Source organism: Lactuca serriola, chromosome 2 (genome assembly GCF_051521515.1).
Source record: "Lactuca serriola cultivar US96UC23 chromosome 2, Lser_US96UC23_V15, whole genome shotgun sequence".
Lineage (NCBI taxonomy): Eukaryota > Viridiplantae > Streptophyta > Magnoliopsida > Asterales > Asteraceae > Lactuca > Lactuca serriola.
In genome coordinates, this window is record NC_136409.1 from 163,003,748 (window position 1) to 163,024,266 (window position 20,519).

Below are 20,519 nucleotides of genomic sequence, written 5' to 3' on the forward strand. Positions count from 1 at the left end.
AAATAAAACATTATGCGTCGTGTCCCATACGCTTCGGGTATAGGATCGATTGCAAATATTTTAATGTTTGACAATTCTAAAATTTTCCAAATGTCTAGCGCATTTAGAGGGAAAAAGGACTAGAATTGGTTTTGACTAAAAGAATTAAACAACTATCAAAGGACAATCCAAAGTTCGACGAGGATTGGTCGCTTGTGAGTAGTTGGAAGTATAGTATTGGAAAATATGGAAATGTTTCCATATTGGATAGACAATATCGACATTATTATGAATAGATAAGATTCTATTAAGAATGAGTTGTCATATGGAAAATATGGAAGCGTGTCCATATTGGGAATTGAATATTGAAAATCTATGTCTAGATTAGAAACTTTTATGCAAAAGGATGTTCAAAGGAATGTACTTTGAGTGAGAGACATCATATCTAAGGAATTGTCTTGTAACAATGTCCGATAGAGGACTTTGTAATATCATTGGCAATAGTCTTTGTGACTTTGGTGCAGTGACATTACGAAAGGATCATTGCATAGAATGTTAGAATCTAGCATATTTTATAAGTAACAAGAATTTTATATTCTCACACTTATGAAAAAGGATTTGGAGTTGTGAAATGAGAAAGATTGGAAATGTGTTCAATTTGATCTATTTCACAAAAGTAAGAACCATAGGTAAACATTGTGTGCATGCTAAGAGCATGGGACAAGTGTAATAATTCAAGTAAGAAGTTGATTAACCGAAACGACAAATAATGAGTAATCGATATGGTGATAAATAAAAGGAGTTTTATTTATACTCAAAGGTTTGAGGCCATATGGGATTAGTATTATTCTTGTGTTTCACTTTGCATGTTTTGACTTCCAGAATAATTGAGTTTATTAAGAATAATCGAATTATTCAAACGGACCACAGTCGTTCATATGTTGGAAGTAGATATGAATGAAGACTGTCGTGAATTGGTGTGTGGATTGTCTAAAAAAGTATTAGACATAAGCAAATGTTTGCTGCAATGTTCATGAGTGCTTATGAATATGACTTGAGCATTGGATTAAACCCACGCTCACTTGGATCACTCCATGGATTGTATCACTAGTGATTGGTGAGACGATAACATCTTATATTCTTGAAACCGAGATGTGTGAGTTGTTTCTTGCGAATCGTTTGCACATTGATAATATGTAAACACACTATTAACTTGGTGTTATAAAACATATTGTTGTGTGTGATTCGGTGAGTGAGTACAAGCAAGCATTGTATCAAAGTTTATCCGTTCCTTTTATCCAAAGTAGGATAAAAGCGATATCTTTGGGCCCCTCGATGGTTTAGTGATGACAAACGTAAATGCTCGGCCAGACTAGGGCTAATTTGATTTGTTCAATTAGTCATTCGTCATAAATCGTAAATCGAGATATAGTATAAAGAGAATGATTTGAAATCATGTCTCATATGATATCTAGAATGGAGGAATATATGATCCCTTATCTAAGGACACGCGTATCTGATAGGATCAGAGTTGATAGCGGCTTTGGAAAGCTATGATTGCAGATCAGGATCTGAAGTCATCGGCATAATAGTTATTAGACTTATCCAAGTGGGAGACTGTTGGATTAGTGTCTAAGTCCATAACTATTTTGGTATGTACTTGACCCGATGGTGCATGGTCCTTTTGGGTTGCCTTCACCAAAGCAACTTGATTGGAGAAATAAATTAAGAGAGAGGTTATTATGATTTATTAATATGTTATAAGAATAATATATTAAAGGAGAAATCATATTTGTTTAATTAATATTGGTCAATAATTGATTAAGAATTATTTTGTGATCAAGTGTAATTAATTAAACTAGAGGGGCTGAATTGTAATTATGTGATAGTTACAAAATAAGGTAAGGATTATCTTATTAATAGGTTGGACGAATTTAAGGTGATAAGGCCTTAGAATTCGACTAGGATAAGGGTTTCAAGACTTATCTTATGGTTACTTGGTGGGCAAGCAACTAGATAAGGATAAGGACTAAAACCCTAATCTCTACACCTATATAAAGACCCCCCAAGGCTCATGAATTCGTCCATGCCTTCCCAAGAGGTCCTAGAAACGAATTCAATACCTCCCCTCTCTCCTTATACCTTCTCCATTTGCTCTTGGTGTTTGTAAGCCATTAGAGGAGTGACACTTGTGACTCTAAGTTTTCCAAGGTCAATTCAAGGAGGAATTGGGATTGTTATTGCTACATAACAATCAAGGTAATATCATAAACCTAATTATATGTTGATATCGATTTCCATATGCTAGAATTAGGGTTTATAGTCTTGGATTCAAAACATGTACAATAGAGAAACCTAGATCCAAGCATTAGGGTTTGTATGAGCACATATGATGTCTTATGACCAAAACCCATCACTTTATATGTACGAACCCTTGTCACATATACTATAACTTTGGTTAAGATTATTTATCCTAAATAATCTCTATTAAAATTTTGTTTTATTGCTTGTGATATCTTAATTGTCTAACCCAAATTTACGGACGTTACAATATGTTACGAGAAAAAGATATTAGAGTACAGAGAAAGAGAAAGAGAAAACATTAAAAAATAGAAAGGGTTTTAATTTTAGTATATATGTTTCATGTTTTGCAGGTTCATGTAGCAGTCGTGTATTTGAGAAGACAAGAGGACAAAGACCTAGAATAGAATTCATTTCCTTGTTTAATTTTGTATTTAAGTTTTTTTATTCTAAACCATTGATTAAACCTTGCATTTAAAGTGTTTTAATTATAATAGAATTATATATTATAGATAAAACTCTGATATTTCCCTTAGATAATTAACGATAGAAAATTGAAGTCCTTACAATGGGCCATATAAGCCTCTCCCCATTATCTCCCATTCATATTCTATATAGCCTTACTTCAATACTCACTCCACAAAACCTAATTTATTTCCCTTTTACTTGCAATATGCATTCTTCTAATTTATTCAAATTCAGTCCAACAATTTTACACAATACATAACAATTTATACTACAAAGTTATATAATGTTATATAGACATCAGTTATTGTATATGGAGATTTTTTTTTTTATGTAATAATCAGCTTGCTAAATATTTTTTTTTTCTTATTTAGAAACATATAATCACACTTTTAAATCCAGCCATTATTGGTATAAATGTGGTGGGAATGTGGGATTGAATAAGGGGCAAATTGATGTTGTTTTATTGGGAAAAAATAAATAAATAAGTGACTTTTTTTAATATTAAAACCAATGCTAGAAAACGATTACACATTACCAAGAAAGAAGAGGAGCACCAAAATGACTAATCTAAACTAGATAATTTGATCCTATGTTTGACGCAAACAAAACTAGATGCTATTATCTTTTCAAAGACCAATGATGGATCTGTCGCTCATTTACAAGACACCAATGCATTCATATTCCTAGCTTTCCAAATAAACCAAATACTGGTGTATAACATTGCGTCACCATAAGATTCAAGCTGCACCAGGTGTATACAAGGAACTAAACATTCGATAGGTAGCCAATTATTCTACGTATACGCATTTTCATCCAAAGTACAATTTTTTTTTATCAATGAATTTCCTAAAAACACAGTTGCCAACCCAGAAAATACCTATGAGTTTTATGTAATTTATCCTTTTTTACTGTTATAGTAATTTAGAATTTCCTTTGATTTATAATTTGTGTGTATATATACATGTATTTGATTTTTCCAATAAATGAATATGCTTAGCATTTCCTGAATTTTAAAGCTAAAAGGTTATAGTAAATAAATTTATTTGCATAATTTTATGAGGTTTTTAAGGTTTTAAAAATAATCAAATTGGACTAAACTAGATAAAGCCCGACCATTTTAATCCATCGTTCTTAATTATCAGACTTTCGAACACTCAGACCCAACCAAAATAGGCTGGCACTTTTTTTACCACTTTGTATTTTTCGGCGTGGTCTAGGAAAGATTCGTCTGTGTACTTGTTATATTCTCTGGTTGTTTTTGTAAAGTAAGGCGAAGAGCTTAGAAAAAAACAAAGTATCCTTATTGCCAAAAAAAAAACCATGTGTACACTAAAACCATTAGATTTTCTGGTTTTGATTAAATTAATACGGATAAAGCAAGAAAACTGGTTGCATAGTCTATGTGGAACCAAAATAATTACACGACTTTGCTAATTTCTAGAAACTATAATTGTTATTCTAAAATGGTATTACGTTTTTGCTAGAACCTATAATTACTATATCTCATAAGATTTATAATCTAAATCAATGTTCTCTCGTACTTATTTTAGTCCTACATAGGTATGCAACCAGTTTTCTTGTATTATCCGGCTACAAATCATTAATTTAGTAAAACATCAGAAAATTTAATGCTTTTAATAAACACAAAAATAATATCGAGATCGTTTTAAGAATTAAGGATAACGCATCAGGTTTTTCTAAGCTTTTCCTTAAAGAAAAAGATCAAAAAAGGTAATAACAAAAATAACAGTAACTACAATGTAAGGAGCAGTCATCTCGAATCTCAAATCAGTCAATAATCCCTTTTTGATTACATGTTTTAGAACGAGTTTATGGCAATGACTTGTATGCAAATTGACCCTGAGTTGTTGATAATGGAAATAACAGTTTAATGGGCTGATGTGGGCTTGCTTTAAAAATGTATTGGGCTACATAAATATTAGTTTTAGACTTAAAGTTTGCTTAGCTATTGAGCTGAAAGCTTGAAACCAAGTCCAACACCAATACTCATGGTTGTCACTTTTAAGCCTTTTTCTATTTTAGCCCATACATCTTAAATGTTTAATTAATTATGGTTTTACCCATTTGAATATCATAAAGGTTTTAAATGATTATTAATAAAAATTAACAACTTTAATTCAATGCCATTTTTAGAAATATTGTTAAATTTTCTAATGAGTTTGATAAACTTAAGTGGATTTTCTATGTAGCAAGATTAGGAGTTTGGTATTGGTTTTATAATTTAATCTTGAAGATTTTGCTAGTCGGAAAGTCCTGCTAGAAGTGGCGGATGTAGTTGTGGTTAGGGGTGAGCAACGGAACATGGTACCCGTTTTCGGAACCGGAACCGTAGTAGAACCGTTGGTTCTGGTGTTCTGGTTCCTTAAGTTTTGGAACCGCCATAAGCGATTTCGGTTCCGGTTCTTATTTTCTTGGAACCGCTACTCGTTGGATACCCGCAGGAACCGGTTTATATATATATATATATATATATATATATATATATATATATATATATATATATATATATATATATATATATATATATATTTGTTCAATACATACATAATATGATTATCTAAATTCTAAAATATCGTTGTTATTTTAAATTAAAAAGAAACTTAAAACTGCTTTAGTAAAAAACACAACTCGATAGTTACAGTGGACAATATTTAGAGTTTATACTATTAAAAATAGTTACAGTGGACAATCATTATAGTTTATACTATTAAAATGACAATGAAAGTTGACATCCATATAGGAGAATATTGGTTAATCAACTAACAGAGGTCGACAATGTTTACAATGTTGATATAACTAGAAGGACCTAAGCATCCCATATCCCATATTGTCGGAGGTATAAGTGAATTTGAATGAATAGAAGCTATAAAATACAAATGACTATCAAGTTGTAGATAACTTTGCATCCTATCTCACATCTTATTTGTGATCATGGATATGCTCGTTATAAATCGTCGTGTCTCTATTTATAAGATAATTGTTAAAGAATTCCATGATCTTTGACTTAAAATGGTTTAAAAGTTTTTAGCAATCGAGCATCCTAGAATCTTGTACCAAAAATTAAGACTTCGCCACACTCCTTGAATCCTTGAAACAACTACAAGAGATTGAACGTTTGATATCCAGAGAAGATGATGAATCTTTTAAAGATGACGATGATATAAGGTTCTTAACAAAATTTCAAATCAATTAAGGACTTTTGATGCAAAACCAACAAAAAAAACAACTTTTGTCAATGCCAATGGTGCAAAGCATCAAAAACAAAAGTGAAACCAACAGTGATGTAGTCAAAATTTTATTTTAGGGTAGGTCAAATAATATATACAAAATATGAAAGAGTGACAAAACTTTTCAAAGGATAATAAAATGTAACTGTATATGCATTCTTAACAAAATTATTTATTTTAAGTTGCACACGATGTTGTCTTACATCATTAAAATAATCTAAAATGAAATCTAATCGACATAGACAACAATGTATTATCTTCTAGTAATTTCAAGTTTTAAATGGAATAAGTCATATCACAACTCTATAATATATATATATATATATATATATATATATATATATTTCTTAATTTGAGAACAAAAAAGAACAAATCTGGACCATTAATTTTTATACTTGAAAATTAAAACAAAAAATGTTTATGTATTCGTTATTCAAATAAAAATTACCACCTAACCCACCCCACCATATTATCTCATTCTCTCTCTCCTCTCATAATGAACTAAACAGATAGTCACCAAGAACCACCGGACCACCACCGGAAACCGTCAGGAACCACCAGACTACCACCGAGAAACAACGGACCACCGCCAAACCATCGACTCCAGCTTTGCAAGTTCACGACCTCCCTAGCGTCTAATCCTCCCACAGTCGAATGCTTTCATGACCTCCCCAACCTCTAATCCTCCCACAGTCGGAAGCTACCTCCTCAACCTTCTTCTCCGGTGAAATGTTGTGGCGACCTCCTGAACAACTTCCTCATATTTACGTTTCCTCTTCCCGGACCTTCTCTTTCCTCCATTCTTCCGTCCCAAACTGCAGCCATGAACCGTTGCTTGAACCACGATCTGGTTTGTCAGAGAAGCTGAAGTGGATCTAGTTTCACTGGATTTGAAGCAAATATATCTTAGCAGCCACCAAAAGTGTCATTGTCAACCATTAGATCTAGAGAAACATGCCACCAGACAACCGCTACCGTGGTAAAACCACCTTAACGCCATCAAAACCACCGTAATGTAGCCAGAACCTCTGTAACGTCGTCGGAATCACCAGATGACCACATCTTCTTTTCTTCCGGACCTACTTGTTCACCGCCTCCCATCGTCTAAGACCACCACCATCGTCTCTCCCTTCATAAACTGTCACAACGAGCTCGGTCACAGACCACAAGATCTGGTTCCACCGGATCTACATCTGAATTTCACCAGATTTGCTTTGACGATCTGGTTCCATAGTCCTCGACTCATGGCTTTTCACATTGTAAAATTGTGTGTGGGCGATGTAATTGGTCGCTCTACTACCGTTCTGACATTCTCAGCCCTGCTCCGATATCATCAACAAGGGTAAAGACTTTTTCAAATCATCTCCTCTCCGATCTCAGAGTGTTCCACCAATTCAATGAAAATGGGTGAGAATTTCATGGTCTCAAGCGATGCCCTAAATCACAGCTATTCTTCTGTCTTCTACAATGTGGCACAAGAAAATAGAAAAAGAGAGATGTTCAAAGAAAAAGGGTGCTAATGTTTAAGGAAGAGTGAGATATTGACTTTTCTTCTTCGTTATCTGTATCTTCTCGGTAACAGGTAAGAAAAAGCAAATTTTATACATCACCCTCCATACGTCTAGATTTCTATTGATTATTATTATTTTATTAAGTATATAATATTTAATTCATTTATAGATTATAATATTAGGTTAAAACCCGTGGAACCAACAGGTATTAATTTTAAATAAAATTTAAAATTTAATTATGTAATAAAATAATATTTCATTAATTTAGAAAACTTATGAGTTGTAATATTACATATTTTAATAACTTTGTCATTTGTACGTGTTTAATTATACAGTAAATACTAAGTATTTAATTATAAATGGAGTTATTTAAAACCCTGATTTTTGGTGTGAAAGCACATGTAAAACGACATAAAATTAAAGTTGTAGAAAATCTTATTGTTAGAAAACATATAAAACGAAGTAAAAAATGATTTTGTAATCTAATTCCAAAGGAGGGGCTGAAATGGTTTAATAGAATCAATGTTTGAGATTTGAGCTTATTTTGCCAAGAATTTCCATAGGAGACTGTTTTGGTCAAATTAATAAAGTGGAGGGGCTTAATTGGTCGATTAGACCAAGAATTGAAATTGGGGGAAAAGGGTCATGTCTCCGTTTTCTTCAATTTGAGAAAAAGAAACAACTGATCGAAGAAAGGGCTCCGATGGCGTTCGATCGGGAAAAGAAGCAGGGAGAGGATCTCTGGGGTTTTGTTGGACCGAAGGAAGAAGAAGAACAAAGCAGCCAGCTGCTGTCGATTATTGGTGGGTGAAGTTGTGAGAGGGTGAGCACCTCCGATGTTCGAATGGTCCGCAAAAAAAGGAAGAAGCAGCGAGAGAGGAGAAAAGGTCTTCGGTCCTCAGTTGGTCCGAGAAGAAGAAATATGACTGAAGGTAGGAAGTGGCTCGGTGGTGGTAATCTATCGCAAATAGGGAACAATCCATCTACCGCGACCTCCGTGTTAGGGATGAGCATCGGAACTGGGTATCCGCTTTCGGAACCGGAACTGCCTCGGAACCATCAGTTCTGAAATTGGAACCTCCTTAAGTGGTTCCAGTTCCGGTTTTCAATTTTACGGAACCGCTACCCGCTGGGTACCTGCCGAAAGCGGTATATATATATATATATATATATATATATATATATATATATATATATATATATATATATATATCACAATAATATACATTATACAATATCCTCATGAATAACATGATTTAAAATTCTAGAATTTTAAATAATTTGTTTTGAACTTTGAAATAAAACTATCCATTTTTAAAATAAATTATAGATAATAGACATAAGTTACTATTATTTTAATGTTAAGTTCTAAAGGGTTGTTTGTTTACCTCTTAATTGAAAAATTAAGAGGTAACCTCTTAAAAATTCAGATATGCTATGTTTGGTAGCCTCTTAAATAATGTCTCTTAATTTGATAAATGCCTCTTAAAAAATTAGACATACAGCCACATCTGAAAAAGAAAAAAAGACTTATGTGCCCTAATAAAACACGCCCCCCCTTTTCTTCCATACACACGCCTCATTTTCTTCTTGAAGCGATCTTCTTTCTCCCCGACAAACATCATCGATGCTGCTTCTTCCTCCTTTCCAACCGTCGGTCCGTCGCCTCCTTCTTCCCCTTGCACTCTAACCGCCACCGCCTGCTCCTTCCCCATCGTCGTCGTCGGTCAAGGCAACTAAGGTACATCGAACCCCACCTCTGGCCACTTCGATGCCTTCCTCTACCACTCCAGTGCTTTCCTCCGCCAGCATTGTCACTCCAACGCCATCCTCCATCCACGCCGCCGGTAAGCTTTTCTTCTCCGAATTTGAAATCGATTTCCATGGAGTCTTAAAACTGAATTCCAAACAGCCTTTATAATGTTTTAATGTTGAGATCGTTATCATCTTTATGGTTTTGTTAATTTGATATTTGTATGAAATCGTTTCTATGTTTATTTTACTTGCATATGAACCATTCGATGAAATGCCTCAATGAAATTGTTTCAATTTCTAATTTATTTAAATTGCTTTGTCTTTAATCTTTTTGCAGGAAAGAAACATTTGATGATAAAAATTGTTTTTTTTTATCATTTGTTTGGTTGATATAGGCTATTGATAATGACCAATGATTCCATATGGATGCAATCAAGAAGGGTAATAATGGATGAGTTTTTACTGTGATAAAAACTTTTTATTAATTTCTTTATTATAGCATCATATAGATCTGATTACACCATTGTATTTTGAAAAAACTATTTAGTTATAGCAATTTCATCCAAAAACAATGCAATTTTGATTGATATAGTTGGGTAGATTTGTCAAATATTTATGTTTGATTTGTTTTTTTGTTTAGTTTTTGAGTTATGTTTAATTTTGGATTTTGTATGGTGTTTTTATAATTCTGCAAAAAATAATACAGAAGCGTAAAATGGTTATTTTTATAATCCATCACAACAATTCAGAGACTCCAACCAAACAGTATGTTAAAAATTCATATCTTAAAAGTCCAGACCCTCTTAGAAATTCAGACATCTTAAAAATTCAGAACTTAAAAATTCAGATCCTGCCAAACAACCCCTAACTCATAGAAATATTTGTTTAACTATGGACTTCAATTCTTTGAATGCTAACTCATAGGTATAGTTTTAAATGTTTTAAAAATTCAAAAAATTTAACGAACTGGGTACCCGCTAGTGGAACCGCTACCCGCCAGTTCCGGTTCTGGTTCCAATATTTTAAGAACCGTCGGTTCTGATTCCAGTTCCAGATAATTAAGGCGGGTACCCGCCTACGCTCATCCCTACTCCGTGTGGTTGCTCTCTTCGTCATTAGTAGTAAACCGAAGGGGTAAGGACGAAGCAGCGAGGCTGCTCTTCTTCTACTCCTTTCAATGAGGTGCGAAGGAGAAGAAATGTTGCATCGTGGTTTCGCCGGAAATCTCCACCTTCGGTGGAGGTTATATCGACTGCAACTGACGGAGAAAGAGGGTGTGCCTCTATTGTTCACCGGGAACAGCCATCTACGATGATGTTTGGCTTGCTTCGATTAACAGCAAAGGGGTTGTTGCCTCCTCAATTTACAGGAAAAAAATAACAACTTGTGGGGTTGGCAGTTCACGAAGCAGAAAAACAAAAGAGGCAAGAGAGATAGTTTGGCTGTTTGTTTTGGTTGAATACAGGTGAAGGATTTCTCCTAATATGGCTGATTATTTGTGTTTCTAATATGTGTGTACTTTTGATTGATAATTGAAGCAATAACTTAACAAGATCTTATGCCGATTTTTAAGTGTGAGGGAAGCTTTTGAGTGTAAAATTGTATATTATATGATCTTCTCCCCTTTGAGTAGATTATAAATGATTTGATTGTATTCCTTTATGCAGTTTTGTTTTGACAGGGCTTGTAGAGGCTGCAGCTCTTCCATATCTTGGTCTTCAAATTGGAGAAGGAAGTCTTGATGAGAAGGCATAAATACTCTTTTTTGATCAGGCGTATGACTTCTTAATTTTATTTTACTATTAGATTGTTGAATTAACTTCCTATTAATAGATTAAGTTGTCTTGTTTCTTTATGTTTTTCAGCTTCACAACAACTGTTTTACTTGCAACACTTTATAGTGTCACCAAAAGAAGTGGACAAAAAGACTTGTATAGCTATGGTAATTAATTAATTATCATTTTATCAGTCATAACTCATAACTCATAACTCAAAAAATACTGTTTCTTTTTGTTACAAACTTATGGACATTTTATCAAATTAATTTTCCAGATTGGAGGAATCCTTTTGATTTTAAAAAAGGATGGATTTTGTGGGTTGGAATAGGTCTTATTGGAGCCTTGATTACTATCTCACTTATTGGAGTTGTCATGACCTTTTTCAGTGGTGAGCCACCTCAAAGAGAGGTCAGTCAATCTATATATTAATGAATTAAAAAACTCATTTATAAATTTAAAATTTTAAATATTTTTTAAAATAGGGCGTCTACAAATAGACAATTTCTGTATATGCTGATGCTTTCATTATTATTCAAAATGCAAATATTTTTAGTTTATTAATATGAAAGTCTATAGTTTTTGATTTTCTTAATTGTTTCTATCTATAAGATATGACATGTGATTTATTTTTAAAGTACATTACTATAACCGACAGGAAGGAGGGGGAACATGCAAATTTACGAATTTTCCCTCATTCTGATAAGTTTATTAATAGGTGTGTAGAAAACAATTAATGTCAAAATACTTTCCATACCTTGAATCTGGGTTAAAAATATAATACAATACAATCACCTAATGTATATAAATAAAGACACAAACTGGAAATTAAAATATAATGCAATAGTATAAATTTCCCAAAATAAAGATACAAATATGTTAAAAATTAAAAAATCAAAATAATCTTATAAAAATTAAAATTGCAACATTAATTATATGAAAATGAAATTAGTCTATCATCGATAAAACATATGATTTATTTTTAAAGAACATTGCTATGAAGGTTTCAAAATACTTTCCAGATTAAAGAAATTTGAATAGACATATACGAAAAGTTATGAATTGTAAAGTACATTGGTATAAACGTTTCAAAATACTTTCGAGACTAACAACCTCTTTTGAATCAAAACATACAACCAATTTGCATATTTATTGAATCCCATATGTTAAAAAATTGTAAAATTAAAAAACTAATGCTCTATCATCTGCAACTAAACCATTTATAAATTCAAACATATTCATTTTCAATCAGAACTAGATTTTACTGTCTTAATAATCCTATGGAACTTTGATAAAGTTAAGAGTTAGAAATGATAATAATCGGACCTTACAGATAAAGCTCCGTATCGCCGCTAATAACTTTGCCGGTAATGACCTTATTTCTTGTAGTGAAAGGTAATCTGTGTGTAATCTTGTAAACTTTAGTGACGTATAAAGTATGGACAATATCTCAATTATCTCTCGCCAAACTGTAGCTAGTTAGCTAGGAATCTACAACTAATGTTAGTTGAAGATCTGTAGCAGTAGATACGGATATATTTCGTCGCTTATGTGGAATTCTCTTTTTGGTAGTGTAAGCATGTTACTACATCCGGTAAACATTCTACTATTAATCATCTTTCATAATCGATCTTCAATCATATGTTCACTAAAGAGTAAATAAATATTGTACATGTGCAATCTAATTAGTCATCGACCTGAGTTAAAGCATTCAGTTTGAAGAAGTGGTCCTAAAGTAATGCGCCATGTGTAATTATATGAAGAGAAAATGACAAAAATAGCCATTTATACTAATTACATTACAAAAATAGCCAAAAAAAAATCGAAGTTACAAAAATAACCTACAATTTCGCAGATGGAAATGCCCCATCTGCGAAATGACCATTCCATCTGCATATGTACAAGCACCTAAAGCACAGCTGTGCTTTAGGTGCTTGTACATTCGCAGGTGCTTTTAATTTTTTTTTTTTTAATTTTTTTCTCTATATATAGGGGTAAAATTGCAGATGGAATCGGTCCATCTGCGATTTACTCTCATTCTATCTGCGAATTTGTGGTTTTTTTTTAGTTTGACTATGAAATGAATTGGTTTGACTACGAAATCATGTTGCTATATAAAAAGTTTTGTAGAAAATTATCATTTTGGTTGTTATTTGTTTAGGAACTTTCTCTAAAATTTGCTCAAAAAATGATTGAATATTTGGTTTGTCTTGTAACCGGTGGGAGATGGCAAGTTAATGGAACTAATCTGGAATACATATGTCCACAGGGAGGTATTTCTGAACTTGCTTTGATATTTTCTGAGTATATTAGTTATACTGATTTTGTATCTTTGGTAAGAAGCAAAATTGGTTTGTTAGACAAATATAGAATTAGTCTTCGTTTCCACCATCCTGAATTAAATTATTATATAGTTATAGTTGAAGACATGGATATTAGAATGTTGATAAACGTAATCAAATGTAGTGGAGGAAGGGTTGTGAAAGTGTTTGTGGTGGTTGATGAAGTTGAGGAGGTTAATGGGGGTGCTGAAATTGGAAACCAGCTTGTTGGTAATTTATGCAGTTATAAAGGGAGCAACGATTCGATAGGTACTTTCAATACTCCTAGTGTACCTCAGTTTCACAGTGTTGCTGAAAATGTTAATGTTAGTTATTCACCTATTCACTATGTGGATCCTGAGAATTACAAGTCTGTTGGTGATGATGATGTTGGTACATATCTTAATCATGTGGGTGGTCGTTGTGATGATGTTGCCGAACAAGAAGTTAAAGTTATGAATAGGCGTGTGGTAGATAAAACTAAAAAGAAAAAAAATTCAAGTCAAAAAAATGAAAAAAATCATGTTTACGGGCATTATGTTGATGTTGGTGATGTATGTTTAGATATAACCGAGCTACAAAGCAAGTCCGATAGTGATGAGTTGGCTGATGAAGTTAAAGCTAAGTTTCCCGATAACCTTTTTCACGGTATGCCCCCTGTACCAGCATGCCCAGTTGATATTAATGAAGATATCCCAACACAGATGGTAGACATGAATCTTCAAAAGATTCAATGTGAGAGTATATTTAAGAACAAATAACTTTTAAAGCGGTGTATTGGTAAAAAAAATGTCTTCGAGAAGGTTTCCAGACGAGGACAAGTAGATCCACCAAATCAAGGTATGAAGCTGTGTGTGTTTCGAAAAATTGTTCTTGGTTACTAAGAGCAAAAGCAATTAAAAATTCTGATGGACTTTTCCAAGTGAATAAATTTGTTGATGTACACACATGTTCTTCAACATTGTTGCAACCTAATCATCGACAAGCAAATAAATATGTTTTGGGTGAATATGTTGCTGATGTTTTGGCTGAAGACTATAGTAGAGTTTATCGGGGAAAAGAAATTGTTAATGATATGAATGCTCAATTGAATATCAATATCTCATACCATCAAGCATGGCGTGCGAAGCAATATGCATTGTTGTCGTTAAGGGGTACGGAAGAGGATTCTTTTACCAAACTTCCGGCGTATTGTCACAACTTGGCCAAACATAATCCGGGTACTGTCACACATATTAAAACAGATGCTGATGATTGCTTTGAGTTTTTGTACGTCGCACTCGGTTGCTCGGTTAGTATTATCATATTATATTAATTTTTTAATATTTATTTTGGTGTATTTGAATAGATATACAATGTATTGTAGGTACGCGCTTTTGTCAATTTTTGTAAACCGACCCTAGTAGTAGATGGAGCTCACCTAAAGGGCGAGTTCAAAGGTACCATGTTACTTGCAGTTACTAAGGACGGACAAAACCAAATATTACCGGTTGCATATGGTATATGCAAAAATGAGTGTACCGATTCTTGGACATGGTTTTTTCAAAAACTACGTGATTGCATAGGAAATATGCAGGAGCTTACAATTATATCTGATAGGTCTCCATCTATAGCAACATCCGTTGCCAACATTTTTCCTCACGCTCATCATGGAATATGTGGTGTCCATTTGTATTTCAACATAGTATCTAGATTCGGCAAGAGTAAGACGGTTAAAGGAATTTTTTGGGAGGCGTGTAGGGCGTACACAGTTGATGCTTTTGATGTTGCCATGGATGTTATGAAAAAGACAAAAGAACCAGTATGGGAGTACTTAAAAAGTATAAATCCAGAAACTTGGTCAATGACACATTTTAAAGGGAACCGATACAATCTTATGTCGTCCAACAGTGCGGAGTCTATAAATGCATTATCTAGACACGCACGTAAGGTGCCAATACTTATGTTGATCGATTTTTTTCGTGCTACAATGCAACAATGGTGGTTTCAAAGACGTAACTTTGCAGGTATTAAGTAAATTTGTAATATTAATGTTTTATTAATTTTGATGTTATTGATCTTAACTTCTTCATTTTGGCTGTTTTTTTAGCGGAAGCAACAACAATACTTACCCCTTGGGCGGATGAAGTTGTAAAAGAAAACAAGAAAACTTTTACCAAATGGGATGTTCGCATGATCTCAAATACGAAATGCGAGGTCAAAAAGGGGGCACAAAATGTGATTGTTGATTTTCAACATATGACATGTACATGTAGGCATTGGCAACTTGATGGGATACCTTGTGGTCATGTCATAAGATGTTTAACAGTGAACAATTACCAAGACTGCTCGAGGTTTGCATTAAATGCTTACTTTACCGAAACACTAAGGAAAACATATGAGGAGTCAATAAACCCTCTGCCAAATCCATCCGAATGGGAGATCCCCGATGATTTGATGATTGTTAAGCCACCTATAATGGATAAACGTCAGCCAGGAAGGCCAAGAAACACAGACCGCATTCCATCCCAAGGCGAGGGTCCAATTATAAAAGAATGCTCTACATGTGGTCAACTAGGACACACGAGAAATAATTGTACTGGAAGGGCGTCCGGTAGCGGAGCACGTCACATAATTTCTACTGCAGAAATGGCATTTAATATTGGTGGTTCAGCGGGTTGTTCACAAACCTATAACGCTGATTTTGATATAAAACAACCTTGAAATCAAGAGTAATGATGACTTGTTTACTTATTATGTATTGTAATATTTTTATTAACTCTTACAAGACATTGCTATGCTTTCATATTTTAGTTAAGTTTGTTGATTATAACAATTAATGAAGCCTTTATATTATAAAATATAGTTTGCATATTTTTTTAAAAGTTACAACATGTTATTTAAAAAAAACAACAAACGATTTTTTTGCAACCTAATCTGTTTCATGATAATATTACAACAACTTTGTAACTAATTTTTAAACTCAGGGAACTGCAATGGGTACTTCTCTTTCTCCATTGTTATATAGTCATCCCTAATTCTCATTTTGTCTTCCAAACGATCTTTTTTTTACCATAATGTGTATCAACTGCTCATCCTTCTCAGCAAACCGTTTTTCAGTTGTTTTGATTGCCTTCTTACTCTTTTTTATCCAATCTTTATGCTCTTTGATTTTTTTTATTGAGGTCAATCCATTCTTGAGCTTATTTGCATTCCGATTCAATATCATTAGCAAGTTGAGTGAGAAGTCAGGATGACTCTTTGTCCTCTTCTTGTTGTTCTTCAGCCTTCTTTAATTCTTCAAAATTTTCATGTGACATATATGGCCCGGCTGAAGAGGGTGTAAAAAAAAGGGTCTACCGAATCACAGTAGTAACAATCTACTTCGTTGCATGAGCAAACTTCGAATTTGTGTGAGGAACTCATAATAAAGTCGACATTGTAATAAACTGGAGCTATAAGTGGTATTTATACATACTAGACAGTAATGACGAGTCCAACTTTGAAATGACTAGACAGTAATGACAAGTCACTGTAGTAACCTGCAAATCGTAGTGGGACCCTTAAGTGACAAGAGATAAATGACAGTTTGACATGATAAATCACTGCATAAAGCTGAAAATCGTAGTCCAAATGTAACCATTTCGTAGTCAAAGTATTAATTCATAGTCTATTTATTTATATAAATAGATGTTTAAGATCTAAAAACCAAACACCCAAATCACCTAAACGAAACGAACTCCCATTATTAGAAATGTCGTCGAATGCAGCAAGTTCTTTGAATGAAGTACCTGGTTCCAATTCTGAAAGGCCATGGACGACAAACGAGGTGTTAGTTCTAACACGATGTTGGCTAAGTGTTAAGGATGGTGTATCGTTACTTGCTCCCCCGCATTGCCTAATTGGTGATGAATGGACTCACATAACATCTTTGTTTAACCATGAGATGGGAGAAGGACAAAAAAGAGAAAAATCAGATGTGGTTACTAAGTGGATGGATGTAAAGGAAGAAGTGACATGGTTCAATCGAGCATGTAATTATGCGAAAAGTAACAATGTTCGTTATCGGGATGAAGAAGAGTTCTTGGAAGTTGTTACAGATTTTTACATCTGTGAGCATGAAGGCAGAGACTTCGAATATGAGGAAGTTTGGAAGGTTGTTAAAAATAAACAGTATTTCATGTAGACCGCTCTAATTTCTGTTAAGAATAACCCATGGAGTTGTGTTTTACGTTAATGCTTTGTTCGTATTATGACGTTGTTTTTCATGTAATTGTTGTAATGTTTGTAATGGTTCATGGAATCCTTGTTAGTAATGTATTCTAATGTATTGTGAAAACTAATGCAATGAGCATTTATTAATTCAAATTAATCATACGAGTTGCTCACATAATAAACTAAAATAGATTTTAAACAAACGAAATACATACGAAATACATGAAAATAACCTATCACATGAAAATAACCTAGTACTCACATAATAAACTAAAATAGATTTTAAACAAACGGGATATATTTCAAAATATTCCAAGGGGCTTCAAACTGGAATTCCAACCTGTTACTTAATGACTTGTATTCCTCCTTAGCAGCTTCCAAGATGACCTCCTCAGTAGCATTTAAACGGGTGTCGTCAATTTTGGTATAAAGATCGTTGAATAATAGAACTTCGGTTTTCATTTCGTACCATCTTGCTAAGATGTCTAGTTCGTCACGATCGTTACTTGTAGCCATTCAGTTTTCAGCATTGAAAATATTGGTTAAACGGCTCCAAAACATTGGATCGTTAAACTTGCTTGTCTCGTACACATGAATATAAGCATGTGTAAGAACCAAGAACTCTTCATTGCTCCATGATATAGAACTCATTTTGATTGAAACAAAGAGAGTAGAATCTAAAAAATGATATTTAAACAGTTGTATTGGTTTATTTAGTAAACTATTTGTTTAACTTAACGTCAATTTATAGTAGTTTTTACACAAAACCGCAGTCCAATCTTCTAATATGTCTGCAATTCATAGTCAAAATTAACTGACGAATGCAGTGTACTATACTTATAACACAACAGATCACTGTTCGAATTATAAGACTTGTATCCCCATACAAACGTCTTGCATTCCAATTATAAGACTTGTTGAGACATTTTTGAACCTTACTCTCAACGTAAGGGGTCAACCCACCAGACAACCTCCCTGTAAAATTTGATATTTTAATAAATATAATAGCACAATAAAAAAACTAAATATAACAATCTCCCTTACCCTCCACTTCGGTCCGTTCACCATACTTTGATTGTATCGATGTAGTGATTAACTCAATTATCGTTGTTATAGGAAACTCACGTGTGGATATAATTTGCAAAATTTCAGGGACGTCAATCGATTTAACATTGTAACGTATTTTTGGGAAAAATGCTTGTGTCCATTTTGAAATCGGTATATCGTCAAGCCAGTAAATTGGACTCCTAAGCAAGGTGCAGAAAGGTGGTTTCCTACATGTACTTTGCAACCTTTCCAAACACAAGTAAAAATCATCAACGCTATATGCATTGCATGACTTCCAAAACAACGATTCGACTTTTGTATTGTTATGTCCGACAGACTCACGTGTTTTTCGAGCTATATCTTTAGGACAATATCCATGATAGGAATCCGAGTAGGCACTCTGAACACCAAAGTCTATTTTATCACACAGGTTGCTTATGAAGCCAACCTCTATGTCCTCACATAAACAATCTTTTAACCTCATCATGAACCATCTCCATGATTCTTCACACTCTAAGGTTCCCAAACCAATTGCTAAGAGTAGTGGTTCATGATTTCCATCTAAAGCCACTGCGAAGTACATTGTTGTCAGATAGCTCCCAAGAAGGGGTAAATAACCCACATATATCAACGGTATCATGCACCTAAGGAAGGTACGAATCTACATAAAAACGAACACATATTAGTGATAAGTAAAAACTAATCGAGATACATTACCATGAAATATTATATAACTCAATAAAAGAAGTATGTTATACCACGCAACCTAAAGCCACAAAACAGAATTGAAAGCGGTTGGTATCGGTTTTCTTAATGGCTGTGAAGGTATTAGGATTTGTTCTTTGAAGGTTATGCAAGAAAATTGGTAGTTGAGAAAAGCTTCTTTCGCTGTAAGTACTCATTTTCAAAACCGATGAAAGTGCTCTACAATCATCACACAAATGCAATTATAAATAGAAAATATTGTATCTCTACTGTTCAAAATTCATAGTTTAACATTTTAAATTCATAGTCAAACCAGTTCATTTCATAGTTAAATTTCACTGACCGACATGACAATACTACAGAATGTACTTGTCTGGATTTCGTAGTTCAACTTTTTGAATTCATAGTCAAACCAGTTCATTTCATAGTCAAATTTCACTGACCGACATGACAATACTACAGAATGTACTTGTCTGGATTTCGTAGTTCAACTTTTTGAATTCATAGTCAAACCAGTTCATTTCATAGTCAAATTTCACTGAACGACATGACAATACTACAGAATGTACTTGTTTGGATTTTGTAATTCAACTTTTTGAATTCATAGTCAAACCAGTTCATTTCATAGTCAAATTTCACTGACCGACATGACAATACTACAGAATGTACTTGTCTGGATTTCGTAGTTCAACCTTTTGAATTCATAGTCAAACCAGTTCATTTCATAGTCAAAAAGAATTGTCTGTAATATGATTTCTTCTATAAATGGGTGTCACTCACTATGAAAGTTTTACCTGAGAAAGTAACTCCGCTTTAAAAGAAAAGGAAGGCTAATGGCATACTGCAATTGCGGAGGAGAACGTATCGTTAGGATTTCAGGTACATCTAAAAACCCAGGAAGATTGTTTTACGCTTGCCCATATTTGGTATCATGTTGTTAACGTCATTCAAATTTAAACCCTCGTGTTTACATGACAAAAATTTATTTTCTTACTGTCAAGGTTAAATTTAACAGGGACCAAAATGCGGGTTTATCAGTTGGGTTGATGAAGAGAAGGACCAATCATCTATGGTAATAGCTAAAGTAGCTAACTCTAATAAGCTTTTTCAATCAGAAAATAAGAAGTTAAAGATAGCGTTGGTTTGTAGTTGGGTGTTGTTCTTGGCAGTTCTTGTTTACAAGTTGTAAGCTTTTTAATATTGTTTTTATGGTTT

The 20,519-nt window shown here is 33.5% G+C and overlaps 1 protein-coding gene across 6 annotated transcripts; it reads left to right on the forward strand.

Moving 5' to 3' along the window:
- Nucleotides 1–6,377: 6,377 nt before the first annotated feature.
- On the forward strand, nt 6,378–16,150 carry LOC145087229 (uncharacterized). Of its 6 annotated transcripts, XM_079025148.1 has the most exons (8): nt 6,378–7,578; nt 8,071–9,354; nt 9,600–10,727; nt 10,930–11,037; nt 11,128–11,204; nt 11,315–14,649; nt 14,725–15,364; nt 15,448–16,150. In XM_079025148.1, exons 6-8 carry the CDS (start codon nt 14,434–14,436, stop codon nt 16,059–16,061), a joined length of 1,470 nt encoding a protein of 489 aa, XP_078881274.1. In that variant the 5' UTR covers nt 6,378–7,578; nt 8,071–9,354; nt 9,600–10,727; nt 10,930–11,037; nt 11,128–11,204; nt 11,315–14,433; the 3' UTR covers nt 16,062–16,150. The 6 variants fall into 6 exon arrangements, with proteins under 6 accessions (XP_078881274.1, XP_078881271.1, XP_078881272.1 ...); XM_079025145.1 differs by having other exon boundaries at nt 6,378–9,354; XM_079025146.1 differs by having other exon boundaries at nt 6,378–9,354; nt 10,944–11,037.
- The last annotated feature ends 4,369 nt before the right edge of the window (nt 16,151–20,519 follow it).

Coding starts and splice junctions, on each gene's coding strand:
- LOC145087229 (XM_079025145.1), top strand. CDS start 14,434: ATGAATGCTCAATTGAATATCAATATCTCATACCATCAAGCATGGCGT. Junction 14,650..14,724: donor ACGTCGCACTCGGTTGCTCG/GTTAGTATTATC, acceptor AATGTATTGTAG/GTACGCGCTTTTGTCAATTT. Junction 15,365..15,447: donor TCAAAGACGTAACTTTGCAG/GTATTAAGTAAA, acceptor CTGTTTTTTTAG/CGGAAGCAACAACAATACTT.